Source organism: Musca domestica, unplaced genomic scaffold, assembly GCF_030504385.1.
Source record: "Musca domestica strain aabys unplaced genomic scaffold, Musca_domestica.polishedcontigs.V.1.1 37, whole genome shotgun sequence".
Classification (NCBI taxonomy): Eukaryota; Metazoa; Arthropoda; class Insecta; order Diptera; family Muscidae; genus Musca; species Musca domestica.
Window position 1 is genome coordinate 4,430,270 of NW_026712321.1, and position 24,180 is coordinate 4,454,449.

The following is a 24,180-nucleotide window of genomic DNA, read 5'->3' on the forward strand; positions in this document are numbered from 1 at the left end:
AAAGCAACAGGTTCATACTTTCCATTTCAATTAATTTTGTGAAATATTTCACATATGGGCAACTAGTATCGTTTCGGTAGCCCTTATCAAAACTTTTGTGGAAACACAATTAACGAAAGTCTCTGCAGGGTAAAAAACACAGCTAATATTGACTAAATGGTAGTCGGTAATCGGTATTTCTAGATTTTCCACAACAATGTTGGCACACATTGAATGGTACGAAATATTGTACCACATTTGGTACCATTTTTTATGTCCAGGAAACATCGTAGCTATCAAATATCGGGAATACTCTGAGGTTTATAGCAAAAGGATGCATTCAACTCGTTTCTATTTCTGAATAGTTGTCCCTCATAGGGCTTTAACATCCTTCTTTATGGCAGAAAACTTACAGATGTTTTTGCAATGTGTTAAGATATCATTAGCTTGGTTCCAGAACAAATCGTCCATGTATCCGAAATTCTAGTATACTATTATATCTCTCTTTCTCTTACTTTTTTGCCACCAAAAAGTATGGGAAATTCGGAATATATCTTGTTTTTCCCCTTTCTTTTTTCAACGATAAAAAAGAATGCCTTTTCCCATATCGGACCCAAAAGAGTTTTAAAATATATATTTTAGTGGCACCAAATCTAATTTAAAGATAACCAATTGGTATGCCACATAAAAGTTTTTCTCTGCCTTTTATAAATTTCAAATGGAAATCTACAAAAAAATTCTACCCATTTTTGATGAAAAGTCCTTATCACGCGTAACATTTTTTATCATCTCTAATCGATTGGTTCCAGCACTAACACGAAACGATAAGTAATCAAGTAACTGCAATGCAAAGTCTCTTTCTTTTCAATCCGACGTCAAACGAGTCGAGTCCGTTTTGGTGAGCGGTCGTGGAGTTTGTGCACACGACTTGTCATCACATTTTTTTGTGAAAAAAAATTAAAAAATAAAAAAAACCAAAAAAAAATTTAAAAAACCCAAAAACAAAAAAAAAGTAGCAAAAATCGAAAAAAGTGATAAAAACGTAAGTGTAATTGTGTAAAAGAAGAACGAAAAAGTTACAGACATTCTTTGAAATGTGACGACGACGACGACAATGATGAAAGAAAAAAAAAAAAAACGTGGTGTGGTCAATTGTCCCAACTTTGAAATGAAATGAAGAAAAAAGAAATGAGTGAGCGTGAAAGATGTATGGAACTTACCAATGGACAGAAAGAGATGCAAAAAATCGATTCAAAATAAAAATTACTGTGAATTAGTGTTAAAAGAATGCTATGGAATTGCATGGGAACAAACGATATTAAGAAAACTTTAGATTTTTCAATAAAATAGTAATTTGCAAATACATATGTTGGTGTGTTGTCTCTCGTATCATAACCATGGCAATTTACGTCTACTTTTTTTTCTTTCTCTTCATAAGTCATCAGTGTGATGCGATGTGTGTGTGTGAGAGAGTATTTGTGTGATTGCGACAGGAAACCAGCTCACTCATTTCTTTTGAAACTAAAACATGGGCAGAGTTGCCATTGCATTGCAATTGTTAAACCCGCCTTAAGTCATTTACAACCACTGTACGACGACATCAATGTTTTTTTTTTATTTTTTGGTTTCTTCAAAATATTAAACAATTTAATGGTTTTTCTTCTTTGTCTCTTTACAGTTTCTTTTAAGTTTTTCCTTTGTGTAGATTTTCTTTTCTTCTTAAATACAAAAAACTTGAAAAGTAAATAACAAACGGACTTGAAAATGGCTTCTTTATACGTGGGTGATTTGCATCAAGACATCAATGAGGCTGGACTTTTTGATAAGTTCTCCCTTGCTGGCCCAGTTATGTCCATTCGTGTATGCCGTGACATCATTACTCGTCGTTCATTGGGATATGCTTACGTTAATTTCCAACAACCAGCTGATGGTAAGTTTTATTTTTTTTCTATTCCATTTAGTGTTTGTGAGTGCGCCTAGTTTGTAATGTAATCTGTAATTAAGTAATTTTTTCATATCTGCCCCTCTCCCTCCCTTTTGTTTCTCCCTTTGTTTTTGCAACTGTTTTTCTTGGTATTGCAATTTAATCGCTTGTTTATTATTACAATGATGAAATTGTCCCTCCAAACAACACCCCACACACATATGTGAATCATACAACCTCTTTGGTATTCGTTATTTATAAGTCTGGGCTTTTTCTGTTTTGTCCATATCGTTTACAGCCAGTTCTAGAACTAAGCAATAGAAAAAGACAAAGACGGATTGAAAAAAGACGAATCCCAATATGAAATCAAATATTGTCGAGGGAATTCCCCACATTACGAATCTCCAAATTCAATGAAGAGAAACATCCATTTATTAAAGGAATGTGATATATAAAAACAATATTCGCAGCGAAATCTCTAGAACTTATTGCCATTAACAAAAGTTGTATGACATCCTAGGTCTAATATTTTTCTTAATTTCTTTTTCTCTAATATAAATATCTAGAACTATACCTCTAGAACTTATTGTCATTAACAAGAGTTGCATGGCATCCTAGGTCTAATATTTTTAATTTATTTTGCTCTAATATAAATAGGCATGTAAAACATTGGGAATGTGTCTATATTGATTTTGTAGACGACGGTTGGGGTTATAGTTTAGCTAGATATTTACAGCTGACCTTTGCGAGGGCTTCTTAGATCGATTTTGTAGCAACAGAAAAATTGGGCATTATTTTTATTTCCTCTAAAATTTAACGAGTGCAGGTATATATTGCATATTATAATAGTATATGATGTTTGGTATATTAGGAATACCAATTATTATCCACAAAGATTAATAACTCATGCAAAATTTTAAAGAGGAAATATATTTTGCTAATATAATTGTGTTAGGGTTCCATAGATCGATTGTGTCGAAACAGAAAATTGCGCCATTTTATTGATGTCATTGCTACATTCGATCATTCTGCGGGAAGTGGTAAATAATAATTATAAGGGGGGTATATTAGGGATTTAAATAATTGATAATATTAAGATTAATAATTCTTGCAACAATTTAAAGACTCTTGAAACAATTTAAAGACTTGATAAGCAGCAAGTCAATATTCGTATATTAGGGTTACTTAGATCGATTTTGTAACAAGGGCATTTGCGTTCGTTTTTGATTCTTCATCAACATTTTTTTTTATTATTGGGGGAGGAATATAAGGAATATCATAAGATTCGACAATTTATAATCTACGTTTTTTATGAAAACATGTGTAAACTAGGCATTTCTTATATTTCATAAAGAAAATGAGGTGTATGACACTTTTCTGTTTTGAAGCAGAGCCAAAAAAAGTACGTAATTTTTTTCATTTACCCGTTAGATAAGAAAAATATAGCCTTATTTTCTCTTACTTTCCCAATAAGTTGAATAAATTTTACTCAATCACGTTCTTGAAAACATTAAAACACTCCTTTCATTATATTAACTTGGACACGCATCAAGTCAATATGCTTATGTTAGGGTTACTTAGATCGATTGTGTTACAAGCGAATATTACGTTCGTTTTTCGTTCGTTTTTCTTCATCAAAATTTGTTATTATTGGGGGAGTGGAATATAAGAAATCTCATAAAAATCAATAATTTTACATGTAAGTGATGCCCCCTTGAAAATAAATAAACAATGACAATCCATTTGCTAAATGCTTGATATATGTTAGGTTTCCTTAGATCGTTTGTGGAATTATACATTTATAAAAGCAAATAATGAAGAAACTCACCCAAATTAACTGCTTTACCAAGATTTGTAACTTATTTAAAGTATAATCAAAGGAATTGGTACTCTAAGTAACGTTTTTCATGTATAAAGTAGGCATTTCTTATAATTCATAAAGAAAAAGAGGTATATGACATTTTTTTCTGCTTTGAAGCAGAGCCATAGCAAGTACGTAATTTTCCCATTTACCCTTTCCCAAAATTGCTAAAATGCTTCCAAAATGACAAGAAAAAAACTTGAGTAATTTTGCTCAACCACGTTCTTGAAAACAAGCGAAACACGCCCTTTCATTATATATTAACTTTGATATTTCAAAATCACAGTCCGCCAGTGTTTTGCATATAAAGAAAAAACCCAATATAGCTCGCTGTACAATTTTAATGCAAACCGTGACTTAAAAATGCAATTAAATAGTCATTACCTTGCGTCTGTTTTTTTTTTCGAAACCAGTAAAAGCTGTGACTAGCCGACAACAACAACAAAAATTGCAATGCAAAGCAAAATATTTTGTTGCTCTATTCGCCATCACCCATGAGCTTTTTTGTTTTGTTTTTTATTTTTTTTTAATTCGGTTTAACTGTGATTTGAATACGATTAAGGTTAAATATTTTAAATATGTGTGAGCGTAGTTGTTCGTAAATGGCTAACAACAGCAGATACGTCTTTTGTGAGAAGTACACGTTTCAATTAGTATTGGTGGGGTAGTTTCTTGAAATCCTCACTATTTCTTCTTTAGGTAAAATGGATTGGAAACACATTTTCTTGTTCTCAAAAATCCCGCCTTTTTTTGGGTGTACATGACATTAAAATATTGAATGCTAAATAGCTCTTTTCAGCTTCCAATATCATTGTGGTGGGCTGCATTCCACATCCTCGCTCATTTTTTTTTTCTTCTACCTAAAGCATTTTCATTTTCCCCTGCATTATGGCAACAAAAAATGTATTGGGGTGATTAAAGTTCATTCCATCGCAGTAATTGTTTACGCAGTTGGTTTTTCTTTTTTCTTTAGAAATATTTGAATTATTCCCCTTGTGTGTGTGTGCGCGTTTCTTTTTTTGCACACGTTAACATTATATTCTTTTGCTGCTCCCATTTAAGAAACTAGAGGCTATTGTTCTTTGGAGATGGATTTGTTTTTGTTGTGTCATGCTTTGTTGCCTTCTTTTCAATACAACAATTCTTGAAATAAGAAAAAAAAAAAACATGGAACTGGTTTCGCTTTTATTTGGTGTAGCAACAACATCATTACTGGTTTTTAACGTGGCATAGTTTATATTTTTTTTGGTCTTTGTTATGTAGGTATTTGTTTTTGTTTATTGTTTTTATTATATAAATGTTTCCTAAATATGCTGATATTTGTGATTTCTTCACTTGCATTTGTTTTTTCTACTAAAACGTGATTTTTTTTTCTAAAAAAAAACTTTTTTATTTTTATTAAATTATTCATGAGCTATTTTATATGATGTTGCCATCCGCCGTTGCTTTTGGAATTTTTGTTGTTGTTGTCATTGTCACTACTGACCCACCTCATAATTGGGTTTTAAATATCGTCACATTCTTTCCATGAATATTTTAAATTTGCGACTGGCGTCCAAACTGGGCAAACAGGCAGACAGAGCCACACAATTATATCTGACGAATAAATAGCTAGCTCCAATTAAATTTATATTGTGCAATAGGTATGTGCATATTTGCTGGAAATGTGACACATACATAGGCTACATTAGTTAGCCAATCTTATTTTCAATTCGATGAAATGGTATCATCAATGACAGTGGAAGGATGCACATAGAAAAACCAACCTTAAATCTAACAAGTAAAATAGTATCAGCCAGTTTTGCCGACAGATGTATACCCCCAGCCTTGAGTTATGATTATTTAAATTGTTGACCCTTTATGATATGGAGGAGGCTTCGAAACTGTTGACCAATTCGTATCTGATCTAAGACTGATATAAATATTAAAACGTGCCAGATTTGGACTATATCGACTACTTCCTATACATTTTAGGAGATATGTGCAAATTTTTGGAAAATGTGGACATATGTGTGGGGTGGGGTAGCAGATACAACGGACCGAAGTATTTCATTTTCATACTCCAGGGTTTATTTCTATAAGGCACGCCGTTGGCCGTATCAAATGATATATACCCTCTCTAGCCATATGGCTGAGGGTATAAAAAGATGTAAACAAACATTCCATGAACTTGATACAGCGATATTGTTTTTGAATAAACAATGAAAAGCTCTATGGATAATGGGTATATGCAATTCAAATATAATGGGAAGGCTCTCCGAAGACATATGAATATAAAGAAATAGCTATATTTATTAACAAAGAATAGGAAGTGGTGCAACTCGTGTAATCATCAAACCCATTGTAAATTTATTTGTGTATTTCCCCGCAACCCTATTATGATACACATTGTCAATTTTAAATATATACCCACTTTTGTTGCCGTTGTCGCTTCACTTTTTACAAAATAACTAAGTTGGAATTTTTATTCCATGCATGTTTCCAAGGCCATTTGTTGTGCTGAGCGGGCGAGAGTGAGTGACGAACGCGTTTAATAGATGATAGCCAGCCAGCCCATTTGATATGTGTGATGTGCAGTAAATTCAATGATTTGATTTCTTCATAGGTTTTTGTTGTTCCAACAAAAAATTGTTTTTTTTTGTTTTTGTCGACAAAAATAATCAAACTGCGCAATTTTCTATTAAAGTCTGTTTTGGGTTAACATTTTTTCTTTCAATTTTTGAATACGTCTTTCGGGGCTTCTCTTTTGTTGTTGTTGTTGTTGTTTATAAGATATTGAACAAGCTCGGGCCAGACAATAATAGCATATTTTCGTTTATTGGTAACTTTCACTATTATACGCTGTGACGACCTCCAACTCCCTCCTCCCCTTCCTTCTCCCCCTGCACCATATTTTTGTGTGTGAATGGGTTTTCTTGTCATTCGAACATCAAGTTTTTGGTCGTTTTTTTTTACGTTTCTCTGTCTGTTTGTTTTTGTTGCAACAGCAGCACAACTTGACTACAAACTGTTGTGCTGCAGAGGTCATTGTCCTCAGTAGCGACTATTATAAAGTGATATTTTGTTTTTTTTTTTTTTTTTTTTTTTTTTTATTTATTCAAGATTTCGTAACACAGAAGCCTTTTTAGGCCAAAAATAGCATTACAATGTAATATTACCAAATAGAAAAAATCTTAATTATACAAATACAAATATTTATTTTATCACACATTACTATATAATACTTTATCTTACTCTATCTTTTTTGTTTAAATTAGAGTTTAAATTTAAATTTGTTGGCTCCCCAGCCGCAAATACTTAAAGATTAAATACAGAATTATAGAATAGGCGAATAAATCGAAGAAACATCAAGTGAAAAATGGAAAATTGTAAGGCAAAGGTAAGATTATGCAAAGTTACAATTCAGTAGTAGTTAAATGGTTACATAACTTTAAACGAATCACATTATTAGAATGCGAAAAAATGCGCAGGTCAACAGGTAGGAAGTTCCAGCATCTTGCAACGCGAATTATAAAAGACTTCTCAAATTGAGAGTTAAAAATCCTTGGTAAAACAATCTGGGTATTTCTAGTGGAACGGGTAAATTTAAACATATCGCACAGAGGCAAGGGTATACCAGTTTTAATAATTTTGTAAAAAAAAAGCAAATTGCGAAGGTCAATATATCGTTCGAAAGGCAATCCCAGAAACTGCTTAACAAATGGGGAAACATGATCACGCCGGCGAATATTATAGACATATCGGATAATAGAGTTAACAATGCATTTCAATTTAAGAACATTGTAATAGACAGTTCCAGATATGACTTCTAAGGCGTATGAAACCAACGGCATTAATAGCGCATAAGCAATTCTGAACTTAATCCATTTTGGAAAATAGAAACAAGTTGAGTAAAGTCTACGCAAAATTCCATAAACTCTAGCATGAACAGAGTCAATATGAGGTCCAAAATTAAGCCTTCTATCAATAATGACTCCCAAGCACTTATGCTGATCTAAAAATTGTACCATAGTTTGTCCAATAAAAATATTTATTACCATCTCATTAGAAGTAAATCGAATTGCTTTTGTTTTTAAAGGATTTATCGTCAAAGAATTGCTGCTTGTCCATTGGAGTATTGAATTAAGACACACATTTATATTATTTTCTAAAATAGTCTCACATCCCTTATCAGCACTAAACAATAAGAAAATATCATCAGCAAACACAAATGCATCACAGGAGTTTGTATTCAAACACGCAGAGAAATCATTAATATAAAGTATAAATAAGAGTGGTCCTAAAACAGAGCCCTGTGGTACACCAGAAGTCAGGCGTGCAACCCTAGATCTTATACCATTCAATTCAACGAATTGAAACCTATGATTCATATAATCCATAATCAGTTTACACGCTGTATAGGAAAAATTAAAGCCATTCCTGAGTTTACGTATCATAGTAGCATAACATATAGAATTAAACGCTTTAGACAGATCCAAGGAAATCAAGATGCTCTCATAATTTTTATTCATGTTGCCTCTGATAGACTCGGTGAGATGCAACAGCAAAGATGTGCTACTATGACCAGCACGGAAAGCATATTGTGATTCAAAGATTTTATTCCTGGTAAAAGACAGAATTTGATTCTTTAATATATGTTCAAATACCTTGGATAAGACAGGTAAAATTGATATGGGCCGCATATCATCAAAGGAACGTATAGCAGAAGTTTTCGGGATAGGAACAACACGCGCTGTCTTCCATGCTATAGGAAAAACTGATGTAGTTATAATCGAGTTAAACAAGTCCAAGATCAAGTAAGAAATATGAGGAAACAAAATCTTTAAAAACTCAAGTGGTATTTCATCCACGCCAACAGACTTAGACTTAATTTTACCTAAAGCAATTGCAACATCCTCTCTACCTACACACTCAAATGAGTACGAATTACTAACATCTTCAAAGTGATCAACATCAAACAATCCAACTACATCAGGACCAGCACCTGATGCGAAAAAGTTATTCAGCGCATTAACATCATCATCGTAATCTGCACCCTCAGCACCTGAACAACCATACCTTTTTAAAGCCCGCCATAATTCTTTACAATTCATTCCATTAAAATGTCTAGAATAGAACTGACGCCGCACCTTTCTAATCAATGATTTAGCCCGGTTACGATATCTTTTGAAAATACTCCAATTCTCATTAGTGCTATTCTCTTGGAATGCTTTATATGACGCATCTCTTAAAGACTGAGCAAATACAATTTCCCTTCTACTCATCCACTCATGATCAAACGAATGAATTTTTCTTTTAACTGTAGGTACAAAAAGAAATAGCTCTTTTATAAGCAAATCAAGTAGCAAACATTTAGCATTAACGTCACTAGTTGAGAAGAATAAAGGTGTGTCAAAATTACTCAAGGTTTGTTGCAAGCCATCCCAGTTTATGTTATTGTAATCCTTGTACTCTATAATTTCATCCAAGGTTTTCATATTAATATCAAAAGAGGAAAAAATCAAAGCATGGTGTGATAATGAGGGACATTGGACTTGATTAGAATAATGGGGCTTTAAGCTGTCACTTATTAACATAAAATCAATCAAAGAAAAGGAAGCATGAGCCACATCAAAGTGCGTCGGTATAGAGTTATGTAAAACGGATAAGTTCAACCTAGAGCACATAGCACGCATTAAACTACTTCTCGCAACTTTGAACATATCACAATTAAAATCACCAACAACAATCACATTTGAAAAACTCATTAACAAATCATAGTGAATTTCTTCGAAAGCCACCAGATCCCCTACAGGTGGTAAATAAACAACCCCAAAAACGCACTTTGTGTTGCCAGAATATAGTTCTAAAAAGAGCGATTCACACTTTCCCAACACTGAGGACTTAAAAACCAGTTTGTGTTTGAGGGATTTAGATACAAAAATACACACACCTCCACCTCTTGACTGCTCACGATCATTCCTATAACAGTTATATCCTGGAATACTAATCGCTTTCCTGGATACAAAAGGCTTCAACCACGTTTCCGAGATACCAAAAGCATCAATTTTGGATCCAGCCAACATTGCACTAAGTTCATCAAATTTAACTGAATTACTAGAAGGCCTTATGCTTTGGCAATTTAAATGAGCCACAATAAATCTTCCTTCGCTTGAATTAAAAATAGATCTAAAATACGTGTTTCCACTAATCGCCTCACCCATATTCATGTTAAAAGACATCAAAATTATACAAGGCACGTAAGATGGGGAACCAACAAAAATAATTATACAAATTCAGAGTATTATTAAAAAATTCCAGAAATTTCATTAAAATGCGAAAGACACAGCTAATCATAAATCTTACGAGATCAATATAATTGTAAACTCATATTATGAGAAAAAGAAAAAATTCAAAAGCTATAGTTATAGTGACAACAAAAATTATAACCTAGATTTAACAAAAGTTGAACTTCTTATAAGGACTGATATTATAATATTATGCCATTGTATCATCAAAACTAGGTTAAATATGTAGAAAAAGAAAAACTTAGTTTAGCGAAGCAGCATCATGTAGGAGCAAAATACATCGCTCAGTATCATAAATCACCTCCTTACCATCGGACAGCAGCAATTTGGCTCTAAGCTTATCAGCATTTAAAATTTTGAATTTTGTTACAATTTGCTTGCGAACCATACTCTTGCATATTGTATAAAGTTTTGCAGCAGCTGGAGAATAGTGGTCATTCAGGTAGATCCTTGCATTAATATCTCCTCCATCACCTTTCAGGATGTCCGAGACCTTTAGGGAGCGAGTCCGGAAGTACTCCTTCATAACTTTATCACGAATCAGTACACAATTGAATTTTACCAAGACCGCCTTGCGATTATGCATATAGCACACATGATGGATATCGTTTGCCGTAATGGGTATTTTGAAGAATTCACCCAAAGCAACAACAACAGCAATCAAATCATTTAAATGTTCAGGCAAACCCCCAATAATAAAATCTGCCCGGTTAAGCCTCCGATGAAGTATATTATTTTCCGCTTCCAAAGATTTCATTTTTAATGAAGTGCGAGAATCAACATCATCAATGCGGTTGTTACAACTTACAATATCTTCTTTCATGCCATTCAAACATGAAACCATCTCGGCTTTTATGTTATCAAGAGCACTTTTAATAGCATTCTGCTCAGCTTGATTTGTAGTAATAAAATTGTCGAATTTCTTATTGAGCTGGCGGATATCATCAGCAACACTACCTGGATTGGCAAGTTTGTCTCCACAAGAACTACAAACAAATGCTGCTACTTTGATCGCCTTCATAGCCAACAATTCCTTATCAGATAGCTGGGCACATGATGCATGTACCCAGTGTGAGCAAATTATGCATTTGATGCTACCACTCTTCCCAACATTTTCAGAGCACACACCACATACAATTTTAGCGGCACCCGGCATATTGAACAAGAACAAACAGCATACAACAACAGCAACAAGTAGCGTAAAAAGCAAAGCAACTACAGTTAGAATCCAATTCAGCAATATATTATAATCTTCACAGCAACACGCCAAACTCCAGATAAAGCTCGTATACTTTTCCACAAAAATCCAAAGTTTATCTTTTAAATTTCAATTTCTCCACAATGCTCTTACAAAATTCATAAAAGCAAACACAAATTTAGAGATGTATATACGCTTTAGCAAGACAAACGCGAAATATGATCAGCTGCACAATTTCTCACTTCTATTCAGTCATGGCGTTGCCAGATTTTATGATAAAGCCAATGTAAAGCATAGCCGAAATGAAAAGTGAATGTACTTTTGACGTTTTATCTTTTTTGTCTGCTGCTACAACCACCATTCCTCCTCCCCAATTTTTCTTATTACTGCCCTTGTGTGTGTGTGGCTCTCTCTTGTGGCTTTGTAGATATGTGCCAAACAAAGATAGTCTTTGTTAGAAAGCCGATTTGATTTCTATATAGTTTGATAACACCCAAAAACATTGGCATTCCAACATGAGCTGCACTGTGATTTCGTTTCATTGAGGAAACTTACATTATTTTGTTAATGGTAGAATGGTACATTGGATTTCATTATGAAAAAGCTTCAATTTTAAATGGATCCAAATATGTAATATGGTGCTGGTGGGTATTGTACATGGGGTCTTTGAGAGCTGGAATATACACAGAAACAGGATTACAGTTTAAAGTTATGAAATAAGCTTATGTGTAGTGGGAAACCGAAATACATACCCACCCAGACTCTGGTAAAGCAGACAATAGATTTTATTGTTGTGGACGGTTCTACTTCCTAGACCAAATTCCTTTTTTAACTTGAGACAAAAGAATACCACAGGCAAAATTCTTTTTCTGCAAAAAAAAAATGTTAAATGCCAAACGGTTCATTCGTTTTAGGTTTCCTTAGGTTTCCAAATATGTAATATGGTGCTGGTGGGTATTGTACATGGGGTCTTTGAGAGCTGGAATATACACAGAAACAGGATTACAGTTTAAAGTTATGAAATAAGCTTATGTGTAGTGGGAAACCGAAATACATACCCACCCAGACTCTGGTAAAGCAGACAATAGATTTTATTGTTGTGGACGGTTCTACTTCCTAGACCAAATTCCTTTTTTAACTTGAGACAAAAGAATACCACAGGCAAAATTCTTTTTCTGCAAAAAAAATGTTAAATGCCAAACGGTTCATTCGTTTTAGGTTTCCTTAGGTCGACTTGTTAATTACCCATTAGTTTACAAAAAACAGAGAGTTTACGAAGTATACATCAAAATGCAATTGATTTGGTTATTGTTTGTATTTAATTTCAATTTTCCTATGTTCTTTAGCTTTCTATCCTTCTTAATCGCTGCTTGTTACACAGCAAAAGCTAGATTGATTATTATTTTGGTATTGATTATTCTCACTTATGATCACTATCATCCAGCAGTTTAGGGTTTTGTAGATCGAAAATGTCAATTACATTTGCTAATCAAATATGACATAAATAGGGACAAATGAAATAAGCTGAAGAGCTCTACAAAGGACTTTCTAAACTATGTGTAACTCGTATAGTTGAGGATAAATTATGACGGGCTACAAAAGCCTCAAAAATATTATGAATAGTTTTCTAGGATTATAACAATATATAATAAAGAATATAAGGGCGTCAGTATATAGTTGCGTCCGAATTTAATATGGAGAAGTATATAGAGGTCCTAATATATATTGAGGTTCTATACTGTAGTGAGAAGCCCAGTATAAATTGTTGTATATAATGGACTTTTTTTTTAAAAGTTCCACATTTAAATATAATGAGATTTATTTATTTATCTGCAATTATGTACGGAAATACAACTTATTATTATGCAACTTATACCCATTGATTGGTTGGATTTCACATATCTTTTTTCAACCAATTAAGATTCACAGTTGCTAGAGAAATATAAAGCTTGACTTACCATGTTGTAGTCCAATTTTACCACGGCACAACAGAAGTAGAAAAGTTACATTTTAGATTAAAGTAATTTGAGTATTTTCTATGCAATTTATACCCATTGATCGGTTGATCTGCAACTAATTTTCAGTCGATTAAGATTCACAATTGCTATACCAAAATCATTGGCTTGACTTACCATGTTGTGGTCCACATTTACCCGGACACAACAGAAGTAGAAGAGCTACATTTTGGATTGAAATCGTTTTTAGTATTTTCTATGCAATTTATACCCATTGATCGGTTGATCTGCAACTAATTTTCAGTCGATTAAGATTCACAATTGCTATAAAAAATCATTGGCTTGACTTACCATGTTGTGGTCCACATTTACCCGGACACAACAGAAGTAGAAGAGTTACATTATAGAATGAAATCGTTTTGCGTACTTTCTATGCAATTTATACCCATTGATCGGTTGATCTGTACCTAATTTTCAGTCGATTAAGATTCACAATTGCTATAAAAAATCATTGGCTTGACTTACCATGTTGTGGTCCACATTTACCCGGACACAACAGAAGTAGAAGAGTTACATTATAGAATGAAATCGTTTTGAATATTTTCTATGCAATTTATACCCATTGATCGGTTGATCTATAACTAATTTTCAGTCGATTAAGATTCACAATTGCTATAACAAAATCATTGGCTTGACTTACCATGTTGTGGTCCACATTTACCCGGACACAACAGAAGTAGAAGAGCTACATTTTAAAAAAGAATTGTTTTGAGTATTTTCTATGCAATTTATACCCATTGATCGGTTGATCTGTACCTAATTTTCAATCGATTAAGATTCACAATTGCTATACAAATCATTAGCTTGACTTACCATGTTGTGGTCCACATTTACCCGGACACAACAGAAGTAGAAGAGCTACATTTTAGAAAAGAATAGTTTTGAGTATTTTCTATGCAATTTATACCCATTGATCGGTTGATCTGTAACTAATTTTCAGTCGATTAAGATTCACAATTGCTATAAAAAAATCATTGGCTTGACTTACCATGTTGTGGTCCACATTTACCCGGACACAACAGAAGTAGAAGAGCTACATTTTAGAAAAGAATTGTTTTGAGTATTTTCTATGCAATTTATACCCATTGGTCGGTTGATCTGTAACTAATTTTCAGTCGATTAAGATTCACAATTGCTATAAAAAATCATTGGCTTGACTTACCATGTTGTGGTCCATATTTACCCGGACACAACAGAAGTAGAAGAGCTACATTTTAATGATTAAGTGAATATTTATCAATATTTCATTTAATAGGACATTCTTTGTTGCATAGAAATTAAAGAAAATGTATTCTTTTTTCATTTTGAAATTCGTTGTGGGCTATAAAAAATATGTTAGAGATCGTTAGATCGATTATGTCCAACCCAATTTGCTATCTCTAATCAGATTATCTAAACTAGGTTTCCATAGATCGAATTATTACTTCATCATCACACGCCAATAACGGCCGTTACTCAAAGAGATTTCACTGTCTTATGCAAATATAGAACATTAGGAGTCAGAGATGTCAAACTATTCCAAGTGGGTTTCAAATGTCCGGAAGACTTGGGAGGGCTTCTTTATAATTATTAATGTAATTTACTTGGTTCTTTTCAAAAATATACTTGAGACTTGACTCACGACTCTCCTTCCATTCTCTTTCTTTCCAGCTGAACGTGCTCTCGACACCATGAATTTTGATTTGATCCGCAACAAACCCATCCGTATTATGTGGTCTCAACGTGACCCCTCATTGCGTCGCTCCGGCATTGGCAATGTTTTCATCAAGAACTTGGACAAAAGCATTGACAACAAAGCCATCTATGACACATTCTCTGCCTTTGGCAATATCTTGAGTTGCAAAGTTGCCACCGATGATAAGGGCACCTCCAAGGGTTATGGTTTCGTACATTTCGAGACCGAAGAAGCTGCCAACAGTGCCATCGAAAAAGTCAACGGTATGTTGTTGAATGGCAAGAAAGTGTACGTTGGCAAATTCATTCCACGCAAGGAACGCGAGAAGGAACTCGGCGAAAAGGCCAAATTGTTCACCAACGTCTATGTCAAGAACTTTGCCGAAGATGTCGACGACGAGAAATTGAAGGAGATGTTTGAACCATATGGCAAGATTACCAGCTACAAGGTAATGACTAAGGATGATGGCAAGAGCAAATGTTTTGGATTTGTGGCCTTTGAAACCACCGAGGCAGCTGAAGCTGCTGTTGAGGCTCTCAACGGTAAGGAAGTTAGCGAGGGCAAGACATTGTATGTGGCCCGTGCCCAGAAGAAGGCCGAACGCCAACAGGAGCTGAAACGTAAATTCGAGGAATTGAAAAAGAAACGCCAAGAGTCGGTGTTTGGTGTCAACCTGTATGTTAAGAATTTGGATGATACCATCGATGATGAACGTTTGCGTAAGGAATTCTCGTTGTATGGCACCATTACCTCCGCCAAGGTTATGACCGATGAAGAGGGCCGTTCCAAGGGCTTTGGTTTCGTGTGCTTTGTTGCCCCCAATGAGGCCACCTGTGCCGTTACTGAATTGAATGGCCGTGTCATTGGCTCCAAGCCTTTGTATGTTGCCTTGGCCCAACGCAAAGAGGTGCGTAAGGCTCATTTGGCCACCCAATATATGCGTCACATGGGTGGTATGCGCATGCAGACCCTTGGTCAAATCTTCCAACCCACAACTGCTGGCGGTTACTTTGTGCCCACCATGGGACCCGGACAACGTTTCTTCGGACCCCAGGTGCCCACCGCTATGCGCAACACTCCACGCTGGGCTGGTCAGGTACCAAGACCCGTTGCTGGAGCTCAAGGTGTGGCTCAGGCTGCCCCTGCTGCCGGTGGCTTCCAAAATCCTGCCATTCCCGGTGCAGCTGGTGCACAATACCGTCCACCAAATGCCGCTGCTGCCGCCGCTCGCGGTCAACAACAAGGCGTGCAAGGTGCCCACGCAGGTGCGGCCAATAGCATGCGCAACACCGGAGCTAGAGCCATTACTGGCCAGCAAACTATTCCAGCCGCCAATATGCCAATGGCTGGTGCTCCTATGCCAGCTGGTGCTGGACAACAAAGGGCTGCAAACTACAAATACAACACCAATGTCCGTAATCCTGCAGTACAACAGGTCCCAGCTCAGCCTCAGGTTCAGCAAATGCACCAAAAGGGTGGTAAGTAATGGAAATGCATAACAAATAGCAGCAATGGTTTATTTTTTGTTCCTTTTTCAGGTCAAGAAAAATTGTTGGCCTCCATGTTGGCCAATGCCAAGCCTCAAGAGCAAAAACAAATGTTGGGTGAACGTTTGTATCCCATGATTGAACGCATGCACCCCAGCATGGCTGGCAAGATTACCGGCATGTTGTTGGAAATTGAAAATTACGAACTTTTGCACATGATCGAAGATCATGATGCCCTCAAGGCCAAGGTTGAAGAAGCTGTTGCCGTGTTGGAAGTTCACAATGTTCGTGAAACTGTGCCTACCAACTAAACAAAGGAAAAACTTGCAAGAAACCAAAAAAAATTAAAAATTTACAAAAAACAAGCACTACAAAAAACAAACAACAACAACAAGAAACTTTATAGTAGCAAAGCAGAAACTCTTCACTCAAATGGAAAAAAAGGAAAATCAACATTTTTAGAAATCCTAAACTACAAAACAAAAGCTCAGCAAATACCCACTCTTTATGAAATTTTAATGGAATTTTGTTAATTTTTCTTTTGAATACCACTACTACTACTACTACTATGTTTTGTTCTTTTTTACATAAGCATTTTCTAGATTTTGTCTTAACAAACATTGAAAATCTAATCTTCTTTCTCTTTATGTTTTTGATTTTTTCCCTTCATACCATCAGCAGTCGCAAATCGAGCAAGTTTCTCTCCACAATGAAAAAAGAAAGAAAATGAAATGAAATTAGAAGAACTATGTATGAAATTCATTCTGCCGATCACCAAACGGAATTTTAGCTGTCCTCTTGTGTGTGTGTGGCAATACCATAAACAAAACATTTTTAATACTTGTTTTTAATTATTTTTTGTTTGAGCTATTGCCGCCAAGATTCCAAGGGGGACATTAACATTATGATTCGTTACAAAAAAAAAAAAACTGAATTTTTTAATTTCTTTTAATTTGTAAAATTTTCAAAAATAAATTTTTTTATCTGCTGAGTTCTAGAAAACATATATTTTTGTGTTCGCCACCTCCAACATTTTAAAACATTTCAAAAAACCAAAACCAAAAAAAAATTGCAAAAAAATCGAAAAAATTAAAAACTTAAAAATTGAAAACAGTTAATGAAAATGCATAAAAATATTGAAAAACCAAACAACAACAAGAAAAAAACCTAAAAAACAAGAAGAAGAAGAACAAGAACGATTTTTTGCTACTTGAAACAAGATAAAAAATTGAAAAATACTTTCAAACAAAAAACTTTAAAAAATCCACAAAAAAATCGTAAAATGCCATTTAAAAAAACCTTAAAAAAGTAACCAACAACCATACAAGGTTAAAATATAATTTTTTTGAAATATAACAAAAAAAAAAACAAAATCCAAATACAAAAAAATCGCAAAAAATTTGCAAAAAATATTTAAAAAATACAACAAAAAAAGTATATAAAACTCTCAAAGCAAATAAAAACAAGGCCTACAAAATACACCTTATGGCTTCAAAATGTGTGGAAATATTGCTTTCTTCACCCCCTCAAACAAAGTAACACCAATTTGTTTTTGGCATTTCCTGCCCTGCCCAGCGCCCTTTTATTTGGAAAACAAAACGATGGCGTATGAGTTTTTATTTATATCTGGTGGCAAGAAAAAATAATAAATTCAAAACCAACGTTCGTCTCTGAACACAATCCACCAGAAGTAAACGATTTGGAATTTTATGTTTACTGTACCTACTTTTTTTATTATTATATATCCATTAAAAAAATAAAATACACATATGAATTATTATTTTTATTTTATTATGTCAGTAAAAATAAAACAAAAACACACACATCTTTATATTCAAACAACAAACTTATCTCTTGAAATATTTATGTAAAACAAAAGAATTTATTGAAAAATCCATATAAAAACACACACACATTTTTTAAAAAATAAATAAAAAACAATATATAAAATTCCACTTCGGCAAAAATGAAAGTGTTTTTATTCATTATTTGGGGGAAAAGGGTTAATGTTGAACGAAAGAAAAATTTTATAGGTTATGTGAAAATTTGTTGAAGATTCAATTAGACCTGCCAAACCCATAGACAAGTAAAAAATAAGCTAGGTTCGCCCGGACCGAACTTTTAATACCCTCCAACATGTGGAAGGAACTTGAAATTTTTCAAACAAAAAAAGAAGACTATCGCTTAATTGAAAACCATTATATGGCGACTATACGAAGACGTCAACATTTTTGTCATATGCTGTAGTACCCATTCCGAACTTCAAACACGAAGTTTGAAACAGTTCCATTGAATAATGTTGCTAAAATCATCAAAAATCCAAATAAAGGGAGGTATCGTTACATGGGGGTTATACGAAGACGTGGACCTGCACAGACAATTTTCTGTCATAGACTGTAGTATGCATTACGAACTTCAAATGCCAAATTTGATACAATTCCCGTGAATAATGTCGCTAAAATCATCAAAATACCGAATATCGGGAGGTACCATTATATGGGGGTTATACGAAGACGTAGACCTGCACAGACAATTTTCTGTCATAGGCTGTAATATCCATTACGAACTTCAAATGCCAAATTTGAAACAATTCTGGCGAATAATGTAGCTAAAATCATCAAGATACCCAATATCAGGAGGTACCATTATATGGGGGCTATGCGAAGGCGTGGACCTGCACAGACACACTTCTGTCATAGGCTGTAGTATACATTACGAACTTCAAATACCAAATTTAAAACAATTCCGGTGAATAATGTCGCTAAAATCATCAACTCCAGCACAGAGTTGCATTCTTCTAATTCCTTTGAAGTTGCACAAACTTTATTATTGAGCCATGATTAAGCATAATTTAAATGAAAATCTCAACATTAGAATAAACAAATTTACACGTTTTCCTAATAAATAAACAATAAACATTATTATATATTTAATAATGTTTATTGTTAATTTATTAAAAGAGGTCATGCCAAAATTAAAAAAAATACGTCATGAAAAAACCTTTTCAACCTCCCTTGCAAAAGTAAAGACGCCAAACGCCAGAACGCTGTCATTTAATTCCATTAAAAAGTTCTTTCATGTGAAGTTGGCTGCAGTTGTTTTGTTTTGGCAGACAGACAATCAGTTGTCAACCTATATATTTACACTTGACAGATTTTGCATTATTTTTTTTGGAATTTTGGGGTAAAATCTAGAAAAAAATTGCCAAAAATAGATCAAAAATTAAATAACTTGTATTTTATCGCCCATAGTCCATAGGAGAAAACAATAATAACAAACTCGCACAATGTTAATAACACGCATCGCACAAATTAGAGCAGCTGCTGCCACTTTGTCCGCCGCATCTTCACCCGTTATGAGACAACTTTTGGGTAGAGCCATCACGGAGACACAAAGGCGACAATCCACACATTTTCGCAGTGGAGCTCTGAAACCGAAACCCGAAGAAACCCCATTTGGCATGGTGGGTGTACTGTGTTCGGTATTGCCTGGTCTTTTTATTGGGGCTGCGATTAGTAAATCTGTGGCCAATTTTCTGGAGGAGAATGATCTATTTGTGCCAGAGGATGATGATGACGATGAGGATTAAAACCTCGCCCAAGGTTTTGTTCAAGAGCAATTGAAATGCCAGACAAGACGACAATAGCACATTTTTTATTGTATTGGAGCACACACAGACACAACACACTACACTAGTCATATGTACTACTACTTGTTATATAGTGAATCTTAAGGAACGACAAAAGTTAACACAAAACTAAAACACCATCAAAATACGAAGCAAATTGAAGGAATTGCTTGACCAGCCAATGATGGCTACTCTCGACACACCAAAAACACACAACCTATAGAAAAAATTCAAGGTTATGTTAAAATTTGTTCGATAAAGAAACATATATCCCTTGTTTTTTTCTCAATAGCGCACAGTTTTCTTTTTTTTTCGCTGGACCATAGCACAAAATCAATGGACTATATTAAATATCGAAATCGTATTGTTTTCTTCGTTCTTCTCTCTGGAAAAGAAAACTTTTCTCTTATACATATATATCTTTCAATCTCTCTTTTTATATATAGTAATTATAAGCTATTTGAAACAGTCTACTACGCTGATGATTATGAATGATTATTCTTCTTAAGCTTAATTTTTTTTCTTTCTTTCTAAAAACAAAAGCATTTTCTTGTTTACCAACAACAAAATTATAAAGATACAATTATAATCAACGAAATAAAATAGAAATATGAATTATGTTAATATGTACCTAACAAATCAACAATGTATGAATGAATGTGTGTTTGTTTTATTTATAAATCCAATGATTCATTTCAATTGTTGGGATGTGAAATGTTGATCATGGTGAATATGGCAAAGAACAATGCAACAAATTATTTTCCAGGGATGATAGAAAAAACTAGTGTGTTCTGTTTCAGAACCTTCAAGAATCTATGAATGTTGATGGTTCTTAAAATTTATAGAAATTCCTGTTTTTTTATCTTTTTTAATACTTCCATGTATTTCCATTGTTTAGACATTAGATATTTTTTAAAATCCACGAATTTGTATGCCAATTGAAAATCCTTGAAAATTCTTTCAAGCAAATTTTAAAAATCCTAGTTCTGAAGGTATTTTCCTTTAATAGTATTTATACCCTCCACCATTATATGGAGGGTATATTAACTTTGTCATTCCGTTTGTAACTCCTCGAAATATTCATAATAGACCCTACAAAGTATATATATTCTGGATCAGCCTAAAATTCTAAGATGATCTAGCGATGTCCGTCTGTCTGTCTGTCCGTTGTAATCACGCTATCTTTCGAACGAATTGAGATAAAAGGCTAAAATTTTGCATACATGCATAGTTTACCAGTAGGCAGGTTACGTTCGTAAATGAGTCATGTCGTATTGCTACCATATAACGGTACCTCCCAATATTCAGTATTTTCATGATTTTAGCGACATTGTTTACCGGAATTATTTCGAATTTCGTATTTGAAGTTCGTAATGGGTACTACAGCCTATGACAAAAATTTTTGTATGCCAGTCCAAGTCTTCGTATAGCCCCCATATAACGGTACCTCCCGATATTCGGTATTTTGGTGATCTCAGCAACATTTCAAATTTCGTACTGGAAGATACCATTATTTATTTATTTATTTATCGAAATTATTTCAAACTTCGTATTTGAAGTTCATAATAGGTACTACAGCCTATGACAAAAATTTTCGTATGCAGGTCCACGTCTTCGTATAATCTCCATGTAGCGGTTTTCAATTAAGTGGTAGTTTTCGGATTTTTTTTTTTTTGAAAAATTTCAAGTACCTTTCAAATGGTGGAGGGTATTAAAAGATAGGCACGGCCGAAATGAGCTTTTGAATAATTCCATGTCTTGGTTCAGATATGATTAAAAAAATTATGAAACTATTTTTTTCAATTCAATTCAAATTTATTGAGTCTTTGTTTTTTTTAACACAAAAACAAAGACTTAATAAATTTTAATTGATTTAAAAAATGTTTCATAATTTTTTAATCATATCTAAACCAAGACATGGAGGTATTCAACAGCTAATTTCGACCCGGCCGATCTTTTAATACCCTCCACCATTTGAAAGGTACTTGAAAATTTTCAAAAAAAAAAATCGGAAAACTACATTATGAAATATTCCTTCTTTAAATAAACAATTTTGTGTATCAATTGATAATCCTAGAAATATAAATAAATCCTAATCCTGAAGGTCTTTGTAAATACACCCTTTACAAGTTTTCCGTCTCAAATCCTCAAAAAATTATTCTTAAAAAAATATTCACTAAAAAATCAAAATTTTTTTGGAATTTTGAAAAAAAAAAATTCTTTAAAACTTCTTCACTGGCTGGCTTTGAGAGTCTCTTCTAAAAATTATTAGTTTAATTAAATCTGCTCCCTTCATTGTCATGGCCAAGTTTGCGTGCACGCAACAATGTAAGATAACATAATATGGGTCAACGAATTCCCTTTTTGTTCCCAAAGTGCTTGTCACGCAGCCATGGCAAAAGTATTTCGCTTAGCTGCCAATTGGTTAAACTTTTGTTTAGTTTATCAACAACTCCGACGAAGGAAAGTATCCCCCAGAGATGACAACAAGCTTTTGGGAAAAATACAAGGACAAAATCTACATATTTGGTCATATCTATGCCAACTTGTATGGACTGGTGGTCATCAATTATATACCCACAATACCAACGAAATCTTTTCGCCACTATCTGGCCTTGGTGTATAGTCATGTGCTTATGTTCGTGGTCATTGTGGTGCTTCCCCTGTATTTTGTGTATTCCATACAAGATTTAGTGGAGACCAAAGATCGTCGCTGGCAGCTACAGCTTGTGGTGAATTTTTCCAACACCCTGATCAAATATTGCATGGTTGTGGTAACATATATTGCCAATTTTATACACTACAAAGATATACGTTCCATAACAAAACATCGTCAGTATCTGGAAGATGAATTCAATCGTTCGAGTGTGGGCATGGATGAGACGCCGCGGAAACGTTTTGAGTTTATGTTGCTTTTCAAATTTGGTCTAATCAATGCCATGATGATTGTACAAATCTCACAAATTTTACATGCCTATTTTGGTGATGGTCATCCGGTAAGGGTGTATTTTCAGATCTATACTTTCTTTTTGTGGAATTACACGGAAAATATGGCAGATTATTTTTATTTTATAAATTGTTCCGCTCTGAAATTCTATCGGCAGCTGAAACAGCAATTATGCCAAATGGTGGAGGAGAATAGGCTGTTGCTGGCCTACTGCCAGAGAAGGCAACGTGCTGGTCTCTTGGGTCATTTGTGTTGTGTGATGAGTGACCGTGTACAAGAGTTCTGCCGACGTTATTGGCAAATTTATGATCTCTACAGGGATAGCATAAGGCTACATCAGTTTCAGATTTTGGGTCTGATTTTCACAACTTTGATTAGTAATTTAACGAATTTATTTACATTATTTAATTTGCTGTTTAAACACAAAACCTTTGCGGTAACGGGTATTGTTTTGAATTTCATTTTTGCCATTATTTTCTACATCGATACATATATTGTGACAATGATTTGTGATCAAATCGAAAATGAGGTCAAAGCGATAAAGAAAACATTAAAGGAATTTGCTGAGTTGCCGGCTTTGGATTGGCGTTTGGAAGAAACGGTGGGTTTTGCATATAACATTTTCTCAAAACATATGTTTATTCCATTTCATTTTTTTTATTTTAGCTGGAAAATGTCTCCCTATCATTGATAACATTTGATGGTCGTTTTCGTATATGCGGTTTATTTTATTTGGATCGACATTTAACATTTCTAACTGCAGCCACTGGCTTATCATATTTTATAACTTTAGTACAATTTGATATAAATTGGAATAATTTCAAGTGAATTTCGTTTATATATATGTTTTTTTAAAGAATTTAGAAAAAAAATTTTATAACAAAAAATCTAATTAACAATTGTCTTTTCTATAGAATATTCTTCAAATGGAATTTCGTTATGATAATTAAAAAAAGAAAATAAATAGCTTAATTCAAAACTTAACCTTACTTATGGCAAATAAACAAAGAAATAATCCGGGAATCACACAGAGAAAGTTTATGAAAGAGACTTGGGATTTTTTACTGAGAGGGGAAAAGAATAAGAGAAATTTTTAAAGAAAAATGAGATTTCAAGGAAAGCAGCGAAAAATTTTTAGTCATGGTGAACGGTTGTTTTTAAGCAGAGAGTGAAAGTTAA

At 33.9% G+C, this 24,180-nt stretch overlaps 3 protein-coding genes across 3 annotated transcripts; all 3 read left to right on the plus strand.

The window, feature by feature from the left end:
• Positions 1-836: 836 nt before the first annotated feature.
• On the plus strand, positions 837-18,072 carry LOC101900954 (polyadenylate-binding protein). The gene is made up of 4 exons (XM_005178396.4): positions 837-1,021; positions 1,658-1,909; positions 14,915-16,417; positions 16,478-18,072. Exons 2-4 carry the CDS (start codon positions 1,744-1,746, stop codon positions 16,735-16,737), a joined length of 1,929 nt encoding a protein of 642 aa, XP_005178453.1. The 5' UTR covers positions 837-1,021; positions 1,658-1,743; the 3' UTR covers positions 16,738-18,072.
• A 1,454-nt stretch (positions 18,073-19,526) lies between these two features.
• On the plus strand, positions 19,527-20,712 carry LOC101900778 (essential MCU regulator, mitochondrial). The gene is made up of 2 exons (XM_005178395.4): positions 19,527-19,609; positions 19,678-20,712. Exon 2 carries the CDS (start codon positions 19,713-19,715, stop codon positions 20,013-20,015), a length of 303 nt encoding a protein of 100 aa, XP_005178452.1. The 5' UTR covers positions 19,527-19,609; positions 19,678-19,712; the 3' UTR covers positions 20,016-20,712.
• Positions 20,713-22,294: 1,582 nt separating this feature from the next.
• LOC101891443 (gustatory receptor 10a) lies at positions 22,295-24,179 on the plus strand. The gene is made up of 2 exons (XM_005178428.3): positions 22,295-23,602; positions 23,668-24,179. Exons 1-2 carry the CDS (start codon positions 22,535-22,537, stop codon positions 23,827-23,829), a joined length of 1,230 nt encoding a protein of 409 aa, XP_005178485.2. The 5' UTR covers positions 22,295-22,534; the 3' UTR covers positions 23,830-24,179.
• The last annotated feature ends 1 nt before the right edge of the window (position 24,180 follows it).